The sequence below is a fragment of the Lepisma saccharinum genome, chromosome 15 (assembly GCF_977018435.1).
Source record: "Lepisma saccharinum chromosome 15, izLepSacc3.1, whole genome shotgun sequence".
NCBI lineage: Eukaryota > Metazoa > Arthropoda > Insecta > Zygentoma > Lepismatidae > Lepisma > Lepisma saccharinum.
This window is the reverse complement of record NC_139243.1, coordinates 21,859,102-21,880,309: the sequence shown is the minus strand read 5'-3', so window position 1 is coordinate 21,880,309 and position 21,208 is coordinate 21,859,102. Positions and strand designations below refer to the sequence as shown.

General features: G+C 38.6%; 1 protein-coding gene across 1 annotated transcript in view; it reads right to left on the bottom strand.

Moving 5' to 3' along the window:
- The window catches only part of LOC145999639 (uncharacterized), an 83,891-nt gene that overhangs the window by 30,827 nt on the left and 31,856 nt on the right, over positions 1-21,208 (bottom strand). Inside the window, exons 5-8 of the mRNA XM_083136736.1 lie at positions 19,747-19,838; positions 10,308-10,493; positions 9,670-9,785; positions 7,553-7,679 (exon numbers count right to left, since the gene is read on the bottom strand). Coding sequence (XP_082992862.1) covers positions 7,553-7,679; positions 9,670-9,785; positions 10,308-10,493; positions 19,747-19,838 — 521 coding nt within the window. The remainder of the gene's footprint in view (positions 1-7,552; positions 7,680-9,669; positions 9,786-10,307; positions 10,494-19,746; positions 19,839-21,208) is intronic.

Below are 21,208 nucleotides of genomic sequence, written 5' to 3'. Positions count from 1 at the left end.
CAGTAAAAATATTGTTTGAAAGCATTGCAAAAAGTGCACAAATCCATACGCTGTGCACACCTGCCCGGTCCATTTCAGTTGTCATCAAATATTAGAAAATAAGTTAATTATCGGCTCCCTGGACTGTTCAACTGTGTTAACTAAGCATGATTTATAACACCATCTGGGTTGTGGAAAGGATGGGATGGTTTTCTTTTAACGTTCTTGTGTGACAAAGTGGATGAAAATACATGGTACTTCTTTCATTTCCTGGGACAGCACTAAATCTATACTTGAGCATAGCAATGCGTAACTAATGCCTTTGGGTACTAGTCCTGGACCTTCTTTTGCTATATGCCCAGACATAACTGCCGACCTGTCATAAGTTTGAGCAATAAATTTATCCTCCAGTTTCTAGTTATTGACAATTTTTACATGAACAAATAACCCGTCAGATATACAATCGGTACTCACAGCAGTAAAACCACTAAACTTTCTACCTTATGCACAGATCTCAAGACAGTTGGCAATTGAGACCTACTGTTAACGTTAGATGGTTCATCTAACATAATTGAAAGAAAGTATGATTTTTCAGTTGATTCAATTTTTTTCACTCACGACATCACTAATTGCGTGTATTACATCATTCCATTGCAAAAAAGGCAAAAAAAAGGTAAAGTGTTTCCCTGTGCTTAGCACCATGCAGGGGGTGTGGCGGTAATTCCCCACACTTTCTTGATCTGGTCGTGAGTGGGGGTGATGTGATCAGCACCATGCCCCCGACCACCTTTACCCCCAGGTTTCCCCAGGTACCCACGATATTCGATGCTGGGTGGGTGCCGGGGCCGCTTCCAACGTTAGAAAAGTTTCCGGATTTGAACGGGCTGGGGATCGAACCAGGGACCTTTAGCATGGTAGTCAGACATGTTACCGACTGAGCCACCGCGGCCACATGCTTTACAATGATGGAAATAGCACTCTGAAAATTTTTAATCCTGATGACGTCAGAAAAACCCTGCTGTAACATGGGAGCTGAAAAGAAAAAGGCCTTTTATGACCAGAACTTAAAGCGGTCATCGGGTGTTTTCCGAGCAGGTAGAGAAATTTGCACATTTTCTGCGATGACCTGGGCCAGCGAACACTACTGAATTCAATAAGAAACGTAGCGTGACTGTTGGCCACGGGGAATAGTATTGGGCTTTCATTCCGATGCGCTAAACTTAGCGAATCTCTTGCATATTTCTAGCCTTTTAATGGTGTTGCTTGGTTTATTTTGCACAAATATGAGAATATTCTGGCTTATTTTTTACTTCTTCTCTAAAATATTTAAAATGCAGTATTTTTATTATTTTGCTAAGTCATCGCCGCTTCTGCCAATGACCGTACATCTCGCCTCTGCTTGTAATGTAGGTATAGTATAAAACTTCATATTCACCTCAGTAAAACACCAAACATGCACTTTTGTGCCACATTATTGTGAGCAAAGCGAGCAAGAAAATTTTTACATTAATTTCTTTGCAGGCTTTCAAGAATATTAATTTAATGTGGTGTCAATACTTTCTTAGGATCCCGCGATATTTACTATTTTCCAGCTTCTCTTTCCACACCTTCAACACCGAAAATGTGTGGATACCATATTGCTAAATATAGTCCACAAAATATAATATTCAAACTCTCCCATCACTATAGAAATCGCATGACAAACTAATATTTAACACTTTATCAAAAGCTTTGTACCTCCCCTTTTAAATTTAATACTCAATCCTCCCACCAAAATTTCCATGCCAATTTTAGATTTTCTGTTTATACGGAGAAATTAGTACTCACTTTATACGCAAAACTGTTTTTCAGTTCAAAACGTTCAAGTCAAACACACTGCCCACATGCTCGTAGACACTAAAATCAAGGAAACGCATGCCATAATGCACTTCCCGCACGAGCTAAACATCGATAGCGGACAAGCGTACCACACGTGGATTCCCCTACTACAACAGTTATCGCCCGGAAATAGCAGACGACACGGACCCAGATGCACAGTTAACAACAGCGCACCTAGCAGCAGCTGGAGAACTACAAACAAAAGATGCACGCCAAGCAACAGTACAGCAAGTTCCTACTAGGATGGTGGCAGCAACCACTGAAATTAATCGAACAAAGAAGAAAAAACAGTTTCGCGGATAAAGTGAGTACTAATTTCTCCGTATTTATATACTACCGCGTCTCTTTTCCCAATTATGAATTACTGTTTATATTGAAGAGTGGATATTGCCTCCTCCAAAACAAATAATTCTCAGTCCTCACACCAGAATTTCCACAACAGTTTAAGACAATAGTAATACACAAGAATTGGATACCCCCTCAATTTAATGCTCAATCCTCCTCTAGCTAAAATATCCGCCATAATCTAAGATTTAACACTGGTAATCAAGATTTGGATATTGCACCTCCTCCCCCATTTCATTCTCAATAACCCCCAGAATTCATGTGTCAATTTAAGGCGTAATATGTCAGAGTTGGATATCCCCTTGATAATACATATATCCAGTTACAATCCCCTTGGCAGTCTATTTCTTTTCTTATAGCAGCAATGGCCAATTGATAACACAATTCAACTTATGTCCAATATGCTGTACTGTCCACTCAGTCAAATTTGCATCACAAACAATCCCCCTTAAAAACCTTTGGGTGGATGCAACGTGCGTCCACAAACCAGCATGGGAGCCACCCTGCTCTAAATATTTTCTTTTCTTCACCTAATGGATTAAATATGGTGTATTAAAAGTGATTTTTTTTACATATATTTTAGAATAAATACCAGGTGCGCCAAAAAAAATGTACACACACTTTGAACTGTCATGGAAAATTTATTTTCCGACCTACAAGGTTAAATTTCTGGGTGAAAGTAATGTTATGTTTCCTCAACAGGTGGCAGCAGAATGGTCGATGTAGCTGCTCAACCCAGTTAGTGGCAAGAGAGTAACATCAACATGGCAGACGTACGTTCAATTCAAACTTAATGGAATTGTCAATAATTGTGTGTACTGGGCTGAAGATAATCCCCACATTAGTGTTGAAAAGGCTGTGAATTTGCCTGGTGTAAATGTGTGGTGTGGTTTGTCTCATAGAGGACTCATTGGTCCTTTTAGTTTTGAAGGTACTGTAACTGGAGAAAAGTACCTAACAATGCTTGTTGATTCCATTTTTCCCTGCCATTAGTGCAATGTACGGTAATGACAGGTTTTATTACCAACAAGATGGCACCTTGCCGCACTATCATAGGGATGTGCAAGCATACATGTATCAAAATGTACCAGGCTAGTGGATAGGATGCAGGGGACCAATCAATTTCTTGCACGCTCGCCAGACCTTCAACTCCTTATATATTTTTCCTTCACCCCCGCTCCCTGTCTCCCCTCGTTTAGGGATCTTCTCGTGAGCTGTGACCTGTACGTGATGTTTTCAAAACCAGCATTATTATAATGCTAGGCTCATTCCGGAGTTCCTGGGAAAGGCATGAATGTCGCTGTTTGTTAAAAATAATGTTTATTGTATTTTTATTCTTATGTTTAATAAGAAGAATCTATAAGGAGGGTTGTGGATTTTCTTCTTGTGCTCTACCCTTGTGTGTGACCGCTGCTCGATGACGACATTGCAGTGACTTGTTTTTATTGCAAATGACAGAGAATGATGGACAGCAGAGCATATACAGAGCTACCAAATAAGCATTAAATATACAGATCTGTATTTGTGTATATTTTTCCATCATTTTCCTCCCTCCCCAGGTTTATCCAAAGAATAAGAATGTTGTTTACATTTGTATTTGTTTTGCATTCCTTGTGCAACCTGTACGCTATACACACTATATATTGATGAAGGAATTGGGAGCATAAAAGTCGAAACATTAATTTGCCTCCAACATCGCTCAGAAACTCGCAAGTTGAACGCTCATTCACCCCACATTCCACCGGATGCAGAGCCGAGTGGAAAATTCTTGTTGCTCGGCTCTGCAACCGGTGGAATGTGGGGTGAATGAGCGTTCAACTTGCGAGCTTCTGAGCGATGTTGGAGGCAAATTAATGTTTTGACTTTTATGCTCCCAATTCCTTCATCAATATATATTTTATTTTACACACTATAATTTTCTCTCCCCTTAAATACATGTATGATTGAATTGGAGATCATGAAATGAGGGAAGGGACAATAATAATAATACACCGAATTTTTTGGTGTATCTGCAATACTTTAACAATGTTTGCAACATTTCAAAAACTTCTTCTTTTTTTTGGGGGGGGGTGGGTGGGTGGTAGAAAGAAGTTCACATAAAATGTCACAGGACATTTTCAGTGATATAATGTTATATGAGAATAATTTAGGAATATTTCATATCTAATACTAATGTGATGTGATGAGTTTTGTGACTCAGTAACTTGCCTTTGTTATTTTACTGGAATTATACAAGTATCGGTATCAGCATCGGTTAAGGTATCGGCAGGTGCGGAGCGTCCATGTAAGAGTTCCATGTAGTTCTAGTAAAATGTATGTAATTATATGGCAAAATTTGTAAAAACTTCAAAGTTGAACTTGGCCCGATACCAGTCTTCGAGATCCTGTTTGTTAGATTGCAACACTTCAGCACCAGGCGGCACATGGGAACTCCCACCTTCTGCTTGCGGAAAGTTGTAAGCCGTCTGAATGTTGCCTTACAAATTTCTGACCGCGAACGAGCCGTGCCTACCGGCGCATACAGAAGAGCAAGGAATATAGAGTAGAGTGGGCCAAAACCCTGTTTGTAAACCTACGGCCAGAGGCTTACAGCAGCGTTGCAAACCTCTTGTTTCGAAAAAATGTTGTTCAAGGACGTCCGCAGTATTCCTTTCCACCAGGGAGGATTAAGCAAAGTATGTTTTTTCAGGGGTTGGGGTAAACTAGGTATATTACCCTTCTCAAAATATACAAATTTAATTTGAAGTTAATATGCTTCTGCAACGCCCTTACAATAATTAACAATTTGATGTGACTGAAATGAAATTATATGTGTGAAAATGGTTGACATTCATTTTTCAGGAAGTGTCTCCTTGCCTTGCCCCTTCTGTACGTACATCCATGGTGCCGTTTAAACTCCGAAATTGTTCTGGGATCTTCATATTATTAATATTAATTTATAACAAAAACATAAATATAAATTCAAAAGGTTCAACAAACGGCATGAGTTCGACATTATACGTGAAAAGTTTGAGAGAAATAAACCACAACGAAAACTGACCCTCTTGTTTTATTTATATCTCCAACTTACAAACGACTTTTTAAACTTGTGCGAGATTTAGCACCATTATGCTTGGGTTGGCTTCACTGAATACGTGCCAGCGAGAGACAGGTCCTGCAAGAGGAGGGGCTCCAGCGTTGTCGGATATGAATGGTTGACTGCAAAGGAAATTTGAGCCAGTGGTGCTTCAAGGTTTTTTTCTTCCAGGAACAGGGAATTCTGAAGCAAAAATCTAACAGGAAGGGGAAAAAGGAGAAACCTAAAAATGAGCGGGATACGGGAAAACTAGATACACATTGATGTGCTAAATTCTTGTTTCTGTTTTTCGCTTGTAGGAGAGCATAAACATCAGAAATATTAAGATCTCTGTTTTCTGTTTATGTATGAACTCAGCTGGTAATAATTGAGCTAGAAAGTGCCCAAAAAAAAACAAAAAACCCCAGTTAATGAAAGCTGAAGATAGAACCAATTTTACAAATCTCATGTCAAAAGTGAACCAAATATTATTAATTACATAGTCCGTGATTCAAACACTCTTCGAAAATGTAAGAAAAGCTTGTTTATGATCTTTTAGGTGCTAGATTTGCTTTTACACTATACTAAGAAAGCACTTACGCATACATGTCCTTTGATAGAAATTTCTGGATATGTCACTACAATTAGTGAGCATTTCTTTTATTTTTTATATTGTATTTTTTTTTACTAAATATAGGCAATTTTAAGGCAAGAGAGGGTGTAACCGATCTTAACGCACCCCTTATAAAAGTTGACCCACCCTCGCTGGCGAGAAAAGGGCGGCAGCGAACAGTTGATGTGCGTTGCAGAGAAGACAAAGACCAAACTGTAAGTGAACTAATGGCCATGATCTCAGCCGGAAAGAGAGATAGTGTCTAAAGAATAAACTGTGAGTGAACTATCGGCCTGTGCAGTATCTCTACCAGAACCTGAGAAAAGGTTACTAAAGAAGAGAGGCTATATGTTTATTATGAACCAACGACAGGAGGATTAGAAGATTGAAGACGTCGAACTCGGTATCAGCAAGATTTGTGCTTTCCCCCCCAACTCCCCCTTAGTGTTCAACGTTAGTGTTTTTCAATGTGTTTATCGCCAAGTGAAGTAAATACCTAGGTAGTTACATCGAAGACGTAAGTACTCTGTGAAATAACCTCTAAGAACTAAGTTTGGTCTAATATCTCAACAAATTCACACCGGAAGCTGACTAATCTGTGTATTCCGGAATCGTTTGTAAACCACAGATGTCAGGTGCCTGGGCCTTTAATAAATATTAATACTGTATTTTGTGGTGTATGAATACTTAGATACTTAACTATAAAAATTCACTGCTAGTCTCCTTTTGTGTTATTGACGTTGTTCGACGGCAGAATAAGAATTGCTCTAATAAAAGCAAAAGCAAAAGAAAAAACGATATAAGGGAATTTATTTATATCAGAAAGGGATATTCCCCTCACAGTCCGAAAGATCACTGCTTTGAGGAGTGACCGATTTTAGATCTGGTTTCTTTTTGTTTCCCCCTTCTTGTTGTGTGTTTGTTCAAGTCTCATGGTTTTGCTTTTGCGAATTCCATCTATTGGAAAGCGGACTGTCGTCCCTGTATTGTGGTGTGATAGTGTAGTGCATTATGGAATAAAATGAGTGTGATTGTGAGGTGGAGTGGATAACTTGTTGAAGATGCCGTTATCCAGCAAGGATTTTGCTGTCAAGAAGGAACTTGTGGAGGTAGGTAGGCACACCCCTTCCTTCTCTAGCAGGCATAGTAACAGAAACGAAAAATAATGTGCGTCGATTTTGTGATTCATGGTACGAAGCTATACTTGGTTATGCGGTTGTAAAAAGTATTCAGCACTTTTCTGTTTCCTTCTCTTTTAGTTTCTTTATTATTATTCATTTTATCTAACTTTGCATATTTTTTATCCTTACGTTACTCATTGTGATAGGAATAAGGCTGACTTAATTATCAGTTGAAATGTAGGAGATACACAGCCTAGCAAAGAAAACACCAATCCCAGGGATTTATCCAGAATTTTTAATTTTGTTAAAAATTCCAGGGAAGTGTTCTGAAAAAATGGGGGAGGGGGTTCATGTGTGTGGATAAATCACTAACCATGTCAGCCCAAAAATAAGCATAATGAGAAATAACCTTCATCATGATAGGCTTACACTGTTGGAAAGGTCACGCTCCGCCACTGGGTATCCGCAAATGGTGGAACCGGCTCAGCCCTAACACTGTACTAACAGAACTTAAAGAATCAATCGGCTAAAAAAATAGCTAAATGATAACCTAGTGCTTACCCAAACAATGCTATTGCCTGCTTTCTTCTCCAGTAAGGTACGTCCCATTGTTGGAGATCAGTAGCGAATTTTCTACTTCTAGCAAACTCCTCTAGGGCTATCAACTCCTGCTCCTGTGCTGGTTTTGCTGTAATTATTGGTTTATAATACATGAATTGACTACATATACAAGAGAAGTATATTTTTACTTTGAAAGACAAGTACACAAACTCAGTAATTGCAATATACATTAATTCATGATTCCAATAAAATTTGTCATTGTGGTGAGTAAAAAGTAAAAATTTTGGTAAAAAAAAAACTGAGCACATTTTTGGTTCAAAAAGTGTATATAACATGACATTTGAGTGTTAAAATAACAAATAAAGTACAAAAGGGCCGAGGTTAATACAATGGTATTGACATCAGCCGATGCCAGTAGTATTTACATCAGGAAGTATTGGTTCAAATTAATCATTGATACCGGGCAATACTTTCCCAGAGTTCAGGAAACTCACAGTCCCAGAAATTGTGCAAAATGGCTATTTTTCATTATTTTGGAAAATATGCAATTATGAATATTTCAAAGCAAAACTTGTATAGTTCCACTTAGAAACCATATTTTATTTATAAATATCTTGAACTAAGTAGCTTTAAGTGAACTAAGCGAAAGTTTAAAACATGTGAAGGCAAGTTGTGTTTCAAAATAGGTTAAAAATAGAAAGTGAAAGACAACACAGACTATCCTGTCACTGCTTCCTACTTCATCTCAGTCTGGCGACTGACTTGCTTGTGATACTGTACATCAGACATTTTCAAATTGATATGTTAATTATAAAAACAATAAATACAAGGGCCATTTTTCTTGTAGTGCCAACACTGTTGGTATACGCTTGTCAGTTGTAGCTGGGACAAAAGACGATCAGGTCTTGTTTAGTCTTGCACTACGGATCGTGTGTAGGTGTTTGGTGCTGAATAGTACTGTTGTGTGGTAGTTGGAAGATGTTAAAGTGAATTGTGTGTATAATACTGCCCTGAACAATGTTCACCTGTGAAGAACAGTGAATATTCATGAAATTTCAGGTTGCACGGCAAATTCACAAGGGCTCCGCTTCAATTCCAGCTAGTACAATCTGGCCCACATCTCATCAGTAGCAATAATTCGAGGAAAGAACACGTTACCCTCCAATCGCCAACGTGCAAGGTGCATGCATGCACATTCTCATCTGTACCATTGCTGAACTTCCGTGCCAGAACATGTGGAAAAAATCCCAGTTCTCCCCCTTCGGGGATCGAACCCAGGTCTCTCCCATGGTAGTCAGACACCCAAACCACTGAGCTACCATGGCTCTAATGTTAATGTTTCATATTCTTGAAAGGTATAAGGTGTATTTTCCTACCATGTTTTGTCACGTAATGATGCAAAATGAAATGCAAAATGTGAAGAAAAAAAAACCCTCTGAAAGAAGAAATTTAGAGTTTATCATCTGACATGATAGCTTGTGAAGTCCGAATTATCCTGTGAAGTAAGCAAATCATGGAAAATTGATTAATTCTGCTCCAAATATTTGAGAAGCAAAATTGAACTCCTTTACATAGGAATAAACTAGGGCTGAACCGATGCCGATGTATCGGTATCGGCCCTTACCAGTGGTATCGGTATCAGAAAGTATCGGTTGAAATTCGTGTACCGATACCAGTCGATACTTTTTCCGGCATTTTGGGTCATTCACGGGGTCCGCAAAAATGCCGTGCGACACTTTCGCGGAGTCTAATTATCCTAGAAATTATGCAAAATTCAATATATTTTTTTATTTTTATTTTGGACGGAAAACTATATTTTGTGATTACATAATATCTATTTTAATATTCTGATGCAATTCTTGAATATTCTAAAGTAAATTTCTTTGTAAATTGATGCATATAATTGGAGAAGAAAATTTACACACCAATATTGATCAATATTCTGAACAAATTTTAATTATTACAATTTTATAGTATCGGTATCGGTAAGAGTATCAGCATCGGCTCAGCCCTAGAATAAACTTAATATGTAACTGACAATTACATAAATGTGTGTATGTGTGTGTGTGAATTTTCATGGCACATGCTTCGAGAATCACTGATATAGAATAACTAACCTCTAACAAGCAAGCTAGCAATCATGGATTTAACATTTTCCACATTCCCAGCCATTTTTGTTTGCATGGACATATGAATATAATCATCAAAGCCTAGTAATTTGGCTTGATCTTTCCTGAAAAAAGAAACAGGAATTAAGAAAAAATATAAGCACACCTTATGGTATATCAAAAAATATACACATCTTATTGCTTAGTGTGAAAAAAAAAACTGTCTGGTTTCATTTGGTCCTCAAATTTGTATTGTTTTACAAAGAATAGTTTATTACTTAATAGTTCTACACATAGCATGTAATTTAGTGCAAAAATATGTATTTTGTTACTGTATGATGAATATAAAGATACTTCCCACCCTTCTTTAAACCCATGATGCAAGTGCCTTTGAGAACCAGGGCCTATCTATCCCACGTGCCTCAGCCGAGATCGGCACTCACCCAACCAGTTATGGAGTGACATGTGGTCAGCATTTGTTATTGCAGGTTTCCCTGACCAGGTTATGCTACTCACTTGTAGAAATTATGGATCCCTAACTTAGTGTCTATGAAACATGTACATAAATATGCATCTCCATCCTTTTTACTACTACATTAAAAAAGAGTAACAAAATTATTAAAATGAAACCTACAAGATGGTCATACCTGAGAAAACGAATTTCTTCAATTCCAATACTATTGTTAACACTTTTGTCGAGATACGTCGAAGCTAACCATACATTAGCCTGCCAGAGATTCCACCTTAAATCTTCCCGAGAACAATGTGCGAGAAAATCCCTGTACACGTGCGGTTGAAGAGTTATAATCCAGGGGCCTCTCCTTGGCTGTGTCCTGCGAAAAAAGAAATACAAAACTCGTTAATAACACCGATAAATGGAGAAAATGTATAGCTATATGTAAGTTAAGCTCAAATTTCATTGAGAGAAAAAGAAATGTCGAGAATAGCTTGTGGCTTGAGAGAAACAGCCACATGAAAAGTCAGCATCTCGGCTGGTTTTCAAGAGTCTCAACATGTTCTGGCATAGAAAAATTGTCACTCTGCAAAATGCATGTTGTGACTGTTAAGAAAATGACCACAACATACCTTGACATAATGAATATCCCATTGTAATTGTTTTCCTTTGTGGTCCCAGCAAAATTGGACACAAGTTTACAATTATGAATTGTAAATTTTATGGCGACATGATTTGAACAAGTGTTCTCGGGTTACCAGGCAGGTTAAATCGGCATTAGCTTACAATGTTTCGAGCACATACATTGCTTACATCATCAGGGAATGTAAAAAATGGAGACCAGTGTAGGGTTATATTCACGATTATGATGGGGCGGAGCTGGATGTTGTCTTCCTATTGGCTCGCTCTGGATCCTGGTGTTCTTATTGGCTGGTGTTGTGTTTTTACGGAGGAGTGGGTTCCAGGCCTCACTGAGCTGGAGTCCCATGTCCCCTGTTGAGATTGGTGCTTTTCCGTGAAATGGCTATGGCTTCTTTTACTCGTCAGTCGCAGTAATCTGCACATTTGGCTATTATTTTGGTGTCTGCAAATAAAATCCTGTATCCCTCGGTGATACTATGTTCAGCAAGTCCTGACTTTTCTGGTTGGAATAATCTGATGTTGCGCTCGAAATGTTGGAAGCTAACGGCGATTTAACCTGGCTGGTAAACCAATAACACTTATTCGTTCAAAGTTTACAACTGTTGAATAGTAATATTAGCTTTGGTTTGGAATGTTAGTCTGTCATAGTGTAGATGGCTCGGTATGCAGGTGCAAAATGATTGCTTGCTGGTGTACTTCACATTAGGGGTGCCCATTCTCCCCTACAAGACACTGGATGCAGTCCCCCCCAAATCCATTCATCATAATCCCCCCTCCACACACACACACACAAATTATTTTCACAAATATATATAGTACAGTAGACTCATGATTAACCGAGGCTCCGGGTTAACCGAGGGAGTGGTTGGAAAACACCGTGCTTCATAACGCACCCCCTGTTTGTTTACTAGTAAGTTGGGAGTCACTGTCCGCACTGCACGTGTTCATTACAATTGTCAGATTGTTACGGTGCTGTTTAAATATGTGTATACGCCTATTCTAAGACAGTAATGTAGTATGGGTGGCAAATGGAAAAGGTGTGTCCAAAAAACTATGAAACACTTTTTGAAAAAGTAATCTTCTCATTTATGTTGTACTAGTAATAAATAATTACTACACAGTTTTAAGTGTTGTTTCATCATTTACAACCTATTACCACATTATCTCCGTATTATCCGAGTTTTCCGTATCCGAGGTAGTCTCGGTCTCAATTAGCTCGGATAATCGCGAGTCTACTGTAACTGATTTTAATTTTAATGCAATAGCTTGTTAATTGAATGACAGTTATATCTTAAAATGTAAATTTTTTACACGCAGAAAGCTAGCACATTGATTTATTTTCTGACATTTCAAATTATCTAACCAGAGTTTTTGGACGGAGAATTAATGCTAAAAAGACCACAACTTAATGATAAGACAGGAAAATCTTACTGGCGTTTGTACAAGGTGCATTCCATAACCAGAAAAGTAGTATAAAAAATCTAAAATACGACCATCATTGTTATATGTTTGTTATTTTGTGAAGGCATCTGCAAGCTGGGGCTGGCATGCCTGCCTTGTGCACGGGATGCTGGGAAACAGTTACAGGAGTGTTCCAAGCTGGAGGAACGAAGTGTCGTGAGATTTTTGTTGAGTGAAGGCGTGAAACCGATAAAAATTCATTGCCACATGACAGTTCAGTGGTGACAACTGTACGAGTCGATTACAAGTGTACGTGTGGGTTGATAAGTTCAGTAAGCATAACCAATGATGAAGATTCTCCGCATCCAGGTCGCGTCTGTCACTGCGTGCTCAATGGAGTGCCGGAAAGGTCATGTTAACTTTGTTTTTGGACCACAAGGGGCCAATTCTTAAACATTACATGTCCAGAGGTCATAATGTATACAGTACCACCTACTCCAACCTTTTGCGCGAAAAACTGAAACCAGCCATTCTACAGAGACGACATGGTCTGGTGTTCACTGATGTGCTTTTGCTCCATGACAATGCGAGACCACACAATGCCAGTGTCACATTGTCTACCATTGAGGACCTAAAGTTTGAGTGCTTACCCCACCCTCCATATTCACCCGTTCTTGCACCTTCCGATTTCCACACCTTTGGTCCACTGAAAGATGCACTAAGTAGATTGAGGTTCCAGAATGACGACGAAGTCCAGTCAGTGGTGCACAAGTGGTTACACAAGCGTACCAAATATATTTTTTTCCTGTGGAATCAGCACCCTTATCAAGCAATGGCATACGTGCACTGAACTTTGGGGGGGGGGGGGGGGAGGCTATATTGAAACATATTACTGAGGTTCTTTTGGTGCTTGTAATAAATATTTGTTACAACACATTTTCTGTTATATATTGAATGAGTGTAATAGTTTTTTTTCACTTTACTTTTCTTTTTGAGAGGAAGCTGGAATTGTAAAGGTAGATATTACATAGCTGAGTTCTAGGAGGAGACAGGATACAGTATAAAATATTTTGTAAATATCATTTTTCTCCTTTGTTTTAAGAGGAGTTTGCTTTATCATTTTGCCTTTTCCCTGAGTACTTGACTACTTTCATTTAAAAAAATTGATTTCCTCAAAATTTCAGGAACACACCAAATATTTGTGATGCAGTTGTCTTAACCAATAATGGTTTCTTTGTATGACTGATTCAATTATTGTTTCATACACAGAGCCATACGCAGCAAAAATAGAATTTGGTGCCTCCTGCATCAAATTCTCCTCCCACTTAGAGTATTTCACAGTCAAAAGTTTCTGGATTGTATATCTCAAGTGAAAAAGTCCACTTCCTGTGACAAGTTAGAAATGCACATATTACATTCTTTGTTTTCCTGTTGTATCGGGTTATATTTAGTACAATTATTACAGCACAGGGAATAGAAACTACTGTAATATTTCTAATAGAATAAATGCTGCATCTGTAGGAAGAAATTACATGGGTAAGTCCTGTAAATGGGGCAGGATGGGGAATAAATTTGAAGCAAAGTTCATGTAATATGGTGCTCGATTTGTGGGATGGCCTGTTTACCTGTTGAAGAAGCACTATTTGGGCTGTTGGGAAACTGAGCTATTCACCAAATGCCATCATCTCATGAAAATTTACTAAAATATTCAAACAACCCTCATAGCATACAAACACTAAGGATTATATTTTTAAAACTGGTGTTATTAATCAACATCAAGAATACTGATCGGGTCTGGTAATGCAGCAGCCGACCTTTGTGGAGGAGTGGTTAGCACAGCATGGAAGATCTCTACATGCAGTAGAAGAAGCATTTCTAGCCATAGAAAGGAAGGATAGAAGCTGGGATTGGTGTTGAATGAAGGGAAGACTAAGTACATGACAGCAGGTAAAGCACACAGATATAATACATCACCGACCATAACAATGGCTAATTACACCATTGATAGAGTGGATGCCTTTATCTACCTGGGTTCTGTTGTGACATATGAAAATGATTCACAGGAGGAAGTAAAGGCACGACTTATAGCAGCGAATAGGGCCTATTATGGACTACAGAGACATTTTAAGAGCACCATATTGTCCAGAGCAACTAGGTTAATACTTTACAAGACACTGATAAGACCTGTCTTGGCCTATGCTGCGGAAACTTGGACCAGTTCAAGGAAAGATGAACAGATGGTAGGGACCTTTGGAAGAAAGATATTACGAAGAATATTGGGACCAGTATGTGAGAATGGAAAATGGAGAAAGTGATTTAATAAGGAGCTCTACGATTTATATCAAGAACCAACAGTTATTGGTGTAATAAAGGCAGCAAGATTAAGATGGGCAGGTCATGTGATGCGCATGAGAGATAGTGACCCTGCAAAGAGAGTGATGTTGGATAGTCCAGGTGGGCAAAGGAAGCGAGGAAGGCCTAAATTAAGATGGGTGGATGGAGTGGATGAGGATGTTCGGAAGCTCCAGTATAGAAATTGGAAAGTTGTGGCAAAAGGTAGAGATAGATGGAGACAAATCACAGAGGAGGCCAAGGTTCATCAGTGGACTGTAGCGCCATAAGAAGAAGGAGGAGGTTAGCACAGCACGGTACGAAGCCGGGGGTTGTGGGTTCCTATTCTGGGGTGAGCATGAGTGTTCTTTGTAAGTGTTCCATTATAAATTTCATCATATCATTATTCATTCTCATTGTCGCGATCAGCCCAAAGGGGAAGAAAAGCGACGCTAAATAACAAAACCCAACTGAAATCAAATCAAAGTGCAGCTATAATATAATCCTTCAGAATCATGTTGTCAATATGGCACATGGATAGTTGCAAGCGAAGCAAGCAGGAAAATCTATTTCTTTGCTCACTTACAAGAATATTACAGTAGAGCGTCGATTATCCGAAGTAATTGGGGGACATGGGTGTTCGGAAAACTGGTTTGTTCGGATAATCGAACTGTACATGTTTATTTGCCAAAAAGAAGTACTGTACAGTAAATTTATTCATAAAAACAGGCATCTCTTTAAGTATTACAAAGTAACGTACAAAGGCAACTTTAGTAGGAATATATAGTATGTGGTACAGTTTATTAAATAAAAATATGTACATATTACATATGCATTTTGCATGAACAATACACACAGTACACAAAATTAACGTTTAAAAAAATCCTTTATTTTGGTCTGTCTAAGCAAGCCTACACGCTTACGAGCAGCTAAGTCACGTACTTTTTTCATTACAGATATCTGAAAGTGGTCACTTTCATCTTGGGCTTCAAACCATCGCAAGGCAGTATCTAAACAAGTGAACGCCTCAGAAGCTGTTGGTATACTTTCATCTTCACTTTCTGGAGCACTGATTGAAGAGATGCTGGCGGCGTCATCTTTATCAGTGACGACGTTTACAATCTCGCTGTCCAGCATGATTTGGTGTCCTGGATCTGCATCATCGATATTCATCCATTCATGAACGTCTTCTTCATCACATTCGTGGCAATCTATTTCTTTTAGCATACCGAGAATTTCGGACATATCATTCTGTTCGTCATTTTCAATCATGCCTTGTGAATTTTCTTCTGTGTCCAAAATTTTATTCCAGGCTTTTTTCAAATTCTCTTCCTTTACACTATTCCATGCTGCGCTGATCATGTAGGATGCGTCTTTCAAGTCAATATTCTTATGATTTCTTAAGAGACTTTCTTCTCCATCCTCTTCTCTTTCTAACAATAACTTATGCAACAATTCTTTCCTGTAATATCGTTTGAAAGTCTCAATGATGCCTTGATCCATGGGCTGTAATAAGGAGGTTACGTTAGGTGGAAGAAATATTACCTTTATGAACTCGTCTTTTTCGTTTAAAATATCACATGACGGATGAGTTGGTGCATTGTCAAGGAGAAGTAGTGTTTTCTCCCTCTTCCCATTCTTTAGCTGATGAGCTTTTACAGAGGGTACGAAAACGTCCAGAAACCACTTCATAAAAATCGTACTATCCATCCAGGCGCTCTTTTGTGAGGTGTACACAACAGGCAAGGCTGACATATTAACGTGCTTGAAACAACGCGGTTTTTTACTTTTACCAATGACGAACATAGGCAGTTGGTGAGTTCCAGTAGCATTATCACAAGCCAAAGCTGTAATACGGTCCTTGCTTGTTTTAGGACCAGGTGCTGCTAATTCATGACGTGAAACAAGAGTTTTTCTCGGTAAAGCTTTCCAGTTAAGTCCAGTTTCGTCAGCATTGTAAACGTTTTCGAGAGCATAATCTTCTTCCCTTAATACGTCCCTTAGTTTGACTTTGAAAGAATCAGCTGCTGAAGAATCAGCCGACAGTTTTTCTCCCTGTATTGTAAGCTCACGAATGCCATGTCTTGACTTGAAGCGTTTTAAACAGCCCGTGCTCGCTTTAAAGTTCGAAGGCCCTCCAAGTTTTTCGTTGAACTGCATTGCCTTCTCACACAGAATGGGACCTGAGATAGGTTCTCCTTGCGATCTCTTTTGTGTAAACCACTTGTAAACAGCATCATCTAGATCTGTGTTAGTGGCGAGCTTCATAGTTTTACGGCTTGTTGATCCATCAGTAGAATCAAGCATAGCTATAAAATTTGCTATGCTCGTCTTTTGTTTTTTTATATCCGTAATTGTCGACTTCCCCACCTTGTACTCATTGGATAAAGTGGTTGCAGATTCACCTTCTTCTAACCTTTTAATAATCTCGTACTTGTCCCTCATAGAAAGGACAACACGTTTACGTTTAAGCATTTTGTATCGTCAAGTTCACTTCTTCACGCAGCAGCACACAAGTGGTCGTAACAGAGAACAGAAGGTTACTGTTTGCACCGTGAGAAGCTCTTCTTGGGGGCGCGCAATCCTTCAAACTGCGCGGAGCGGCACGCCTCAACTCTAAGCTGGCGCAGCTGTTGCTGTGAACAGCTTTGATACTGCCGCTACTTCTACAGCCAGTGCCAAACCGACAGAAGTGTGCTGATTGTTGAAACACAGCGACTGGCGGCTTGGCCGGTCAGCAGCGCCTTATGAAGGCCCCATTAGAAGCAATGTTCCGCCAGCGGTGGCTCAGTGCGGCGACTACTGTGGGAAACTTGGTTTGGGAGTGAGAGGGATGATGGACGGTAGGGTGGGAGAGTAACAGGTGCGAGCGAGTACACAGTTCGGTTAAGCGGTCGTTCGGTTGACCGACGTTCGGATAATCGACGCTCTACTGTATTTTCATTAAATTTTGCATTGACACTTTCACAGAATGCCATGATATTTACTCTTTCCCAACTTTTTCTCCATTTGTTCATGGGTGCCAACAATGAAAAGGGTGAATCAATAAGAAATGGGGTGGAAAAGTGGGACAATATGAAGTAAATGGTAAGACAATCAAAAACTCCAATAACCTTTTCGTATATATCATATCATCAAAAAATGTGAACCGTGAGAAACATACAGGTTTTCAGGGAGGTCACTTCCAGCGCTCTATGCCCCCTTCCTTCAGTCCATCCTAGCAAACCATGAACAGCATTGCGAGCGAAACGAGCAAGACAATTTTTAGGGTATTTATTACGTAACTGTCAATAATGCAATTTAATATTTCACAAGCTGCAGTGAGTGACATTTACTCCTTCCAAATTATTCTCTTTTTGCTCATTCAGCACCCACTTTACCTCGGCGCTTGGGGTGCCCCTTTGCCTTCCTCCGTTAGCTAATATTGTGTCTAACCATCTCATCCCTATTATCCTAAAGTGACAGATAAGCGATGTAAAATAAAAATAGTTACCGTTGGACTTCTTGTTTTGTGTCGATGCTATATTTTACATCAGTCCAATTTCATGTATCCGATATTAAGTTTTAGGAGTGAAGGAACAAAGGCAGATGGTTATGATGGCACCCACTGCCACCCCTCTTGGCGAAAAATCCAGAGTAAATTCCACTTGATACCATACGACTTATAAATTATACATAAGAATGATAGCTTAAATAATGATCGTCATACGAATTTTTTACCAAAGTGCTACAGGGTATGGACAAAAATATGGAAACACCTGCGAAGAAAAGCCGGAATGCTGTAGCTAATCACCTTTAGCTTCCAAAACGGGCTGCAGCCTCCGAGAAATGGACAAATACATGTCCTGGATGGTGGATAATGGGATTTTGCACCATTCTTCATGCAAAACATGGTCACAATCCTTCTCAGTGTAGATTTTCGTCCACGCAGATGTTTATCTGATGATGTTTTTCCAGAGACACTATTATGTCGTCATGATCTTGGATAGAGTCCCTCTCGATATGCCAAATAACATGGCTACTTTGGTAACAGAGGCACCTGCAAGGTGGGCACCAACAATTTGCCCTCTTTGAAACACTCTCAGCTTGGACATGATTCAGTATCAACTGCACTGCAGGCTATCTACAGTGCAACTCCTACCAGTCCGACGGTACAAAACAAAAGAATGTCGCACCTCGTCCGATTTCAAGTGGAAAAATTGCATCGATAGCACCCATTCCGATGTCGTGGTGTTTCCATATTTTTGTCCATCACCTGTAAATATAGTGCTAATTATTATTCTTTTTCATACTCTATATAGAGCACTTGGAGATGCTTCATAGAGTAGAGTTGGGGTACCACTTTGCTACATTGATTCTCTGTAGGGTACTGACAAGACAAATCAAGGTTTGATAACTCTGTCTCTGTTTTGGACTTTGCTTAAGTCAAAATAACTTAGAATTTTGAATATCAGTATGGTTCTTTGAACAGAAACATTTTCAAAAAAATCACTAGGGAGAAAGGGCCAGGTCTGGTGGCACCTGATAATAATGTTAATTTTCATAAATGAGTCGACAATGTCATAATCTTGAAACAGTGTGTTCCAATAATGGTATTTTTCTAACTTTTTCAACATTGTTTGTGCGTGGAGTGGCTCTGAGTGTGTAACTGGCATGGGAGGGGTTGAACTGGCCCAAATAACCCCACCCCCTCCCTCCGCTGGAAATTGGCATCGTTCATTTTGTTACAAAAAATCAGAAAGCTTGTTATTTTTATAGTTAATACCAGAAATACGCAAACACCATGGCTATACTTTCCCTCCAATTTTTCTCGAATAAGGTGCGTAAAAGTTAATAATAAAATAGAATAACTATACTCTTCAGTACACTAATTGTAAGAAATGTAAAAAAATAAACAGTTCTGGATATTCACTGAATGAGTGAATCGAGTAGAAAACCCTCAAGGATGTAATAATAATAATTGGAACAAAATTGTTTATTTTTATTAGTTGATTAGTTTATAATAATAATTATTACTATTTCTACAATTCAAGTTTTATCAATGGCCTGACCAATCCTACAAAATTTTCTGGCAAAGGGCGTAAAGGCACATCACATCACTTCCACAAATGGCCGAGACTGGTCCCCGACATTAAGCCTTCTCGGCATGTTGTAGTGTGAAGGAGGTAGCTACAGCTTCTACCTATTAAAAGTCTCGTGTTACACATTTCTACAGAGGAGGAGACAGCTATTGAAATGAATATAGATATGGTACGTACACGTCAACAGCCATTTCTTTGAGTAGCTCCTCTGGAAAATTCTCAACGACTTTAGGATCGTAAATGTGATGCTGGAATCTCTTTGTGCTTGTCTGAAAGAAAAGCATATATTTCAACTCTTTAACACTTAAACAATTATAGCTGCTATGGCAGGCAAGTGCTTTGAGTGCTCGACTCTCAATCTCACTGCTGAAGGTTCTGGGTTCAAGCTCTGGCTTCATCAGTTTCCTCTAGACTAATCATCATTCATTCTCATGATTGTAATCAGGCATATGTGGTAAAAATATAAACATGAAAAATAAAATGAAAAATGAGCACTTACATAGTTATTTTTCTAATACTATATCATTTTTCTGCCACACTTAGCTGATTGTGATATCTTGAGTCAAGTATTTCAGTACACTTGCTAACCATGGTAGTTAAAACAGTTTAATTTTATTGCCAAAATATTTCACCATTTTTGAACAAAATTACTCATTTAATCACTGCTCATACGTGGTGTATTTTTCTCATAAAAATCATGGATAGGGAAACCATGCTAAATGATGCATCAGTAAAACCATGTAAAACAGACATAAATCAGGCATAATGAATTTTGTATCCCAAACACTACAAATTCAGTTAAAATAGGTAAGTCCCCTACCAGTAGGCATTCCCAATTGTTTAACGAGGGTTCTGCAACTGGGAAAAAGGCTAACCTAATATAGCTGCCCGTAAAGGCTCCTAAACAGGAGTGGACCTACAGTTTAAAGTATGATCTGAATAACTATACCTCCACCAAGAATCAAACCTGGGACCCTTTGATTCAAGGCAGTAACGTTACCCCTACTCCATCAAATAGGCTGTTAACCCTCATCCGCAACCTCATAGTAGCACAAATGTCCCCAATATTATTTACATGAATTGTTGATGCAAATCCATGTTGAATTACACTAGCACTTACTGGAAATCAGGCGAAATATATATGAATGTAAACATGTCCATTTTGAACATTTTTATTACCGATTAAAGGAAATAAAACTTTAAAAAAAAATGAGAAAGTATCTCATAGAATTACATGCTTAGACTCTTGAAGCAAATGCACAAAATACTGTTCTAAAAATAATTAAAACTTTGTATATAATGAAGGAACTAAAAAAATGAACTCACCTTTCACAAAATTTTCAACGTATTTTTCGAAAATTTCAACATATTTTTCAAAACAAATTGAAATCATACAACTTATATGGGCTTAGAAAGAAACTGTTTGTTCCAAAGTTCTCAGTCAAAATCTTACTTACTCGCAGAAAAGCAATCTAATGTATAAAACGCAACTCGAAGAAACTTACAAAATATTTTTAAAATGTTTAAATCTCAATATGTTTCGCCTACTTCTACGAGATATACATAAAGAAAAGACACACTGACACAAATAAAAGGAAACAAATGTTGTCACTTTTCAATACCGTTATTTTGACAACTC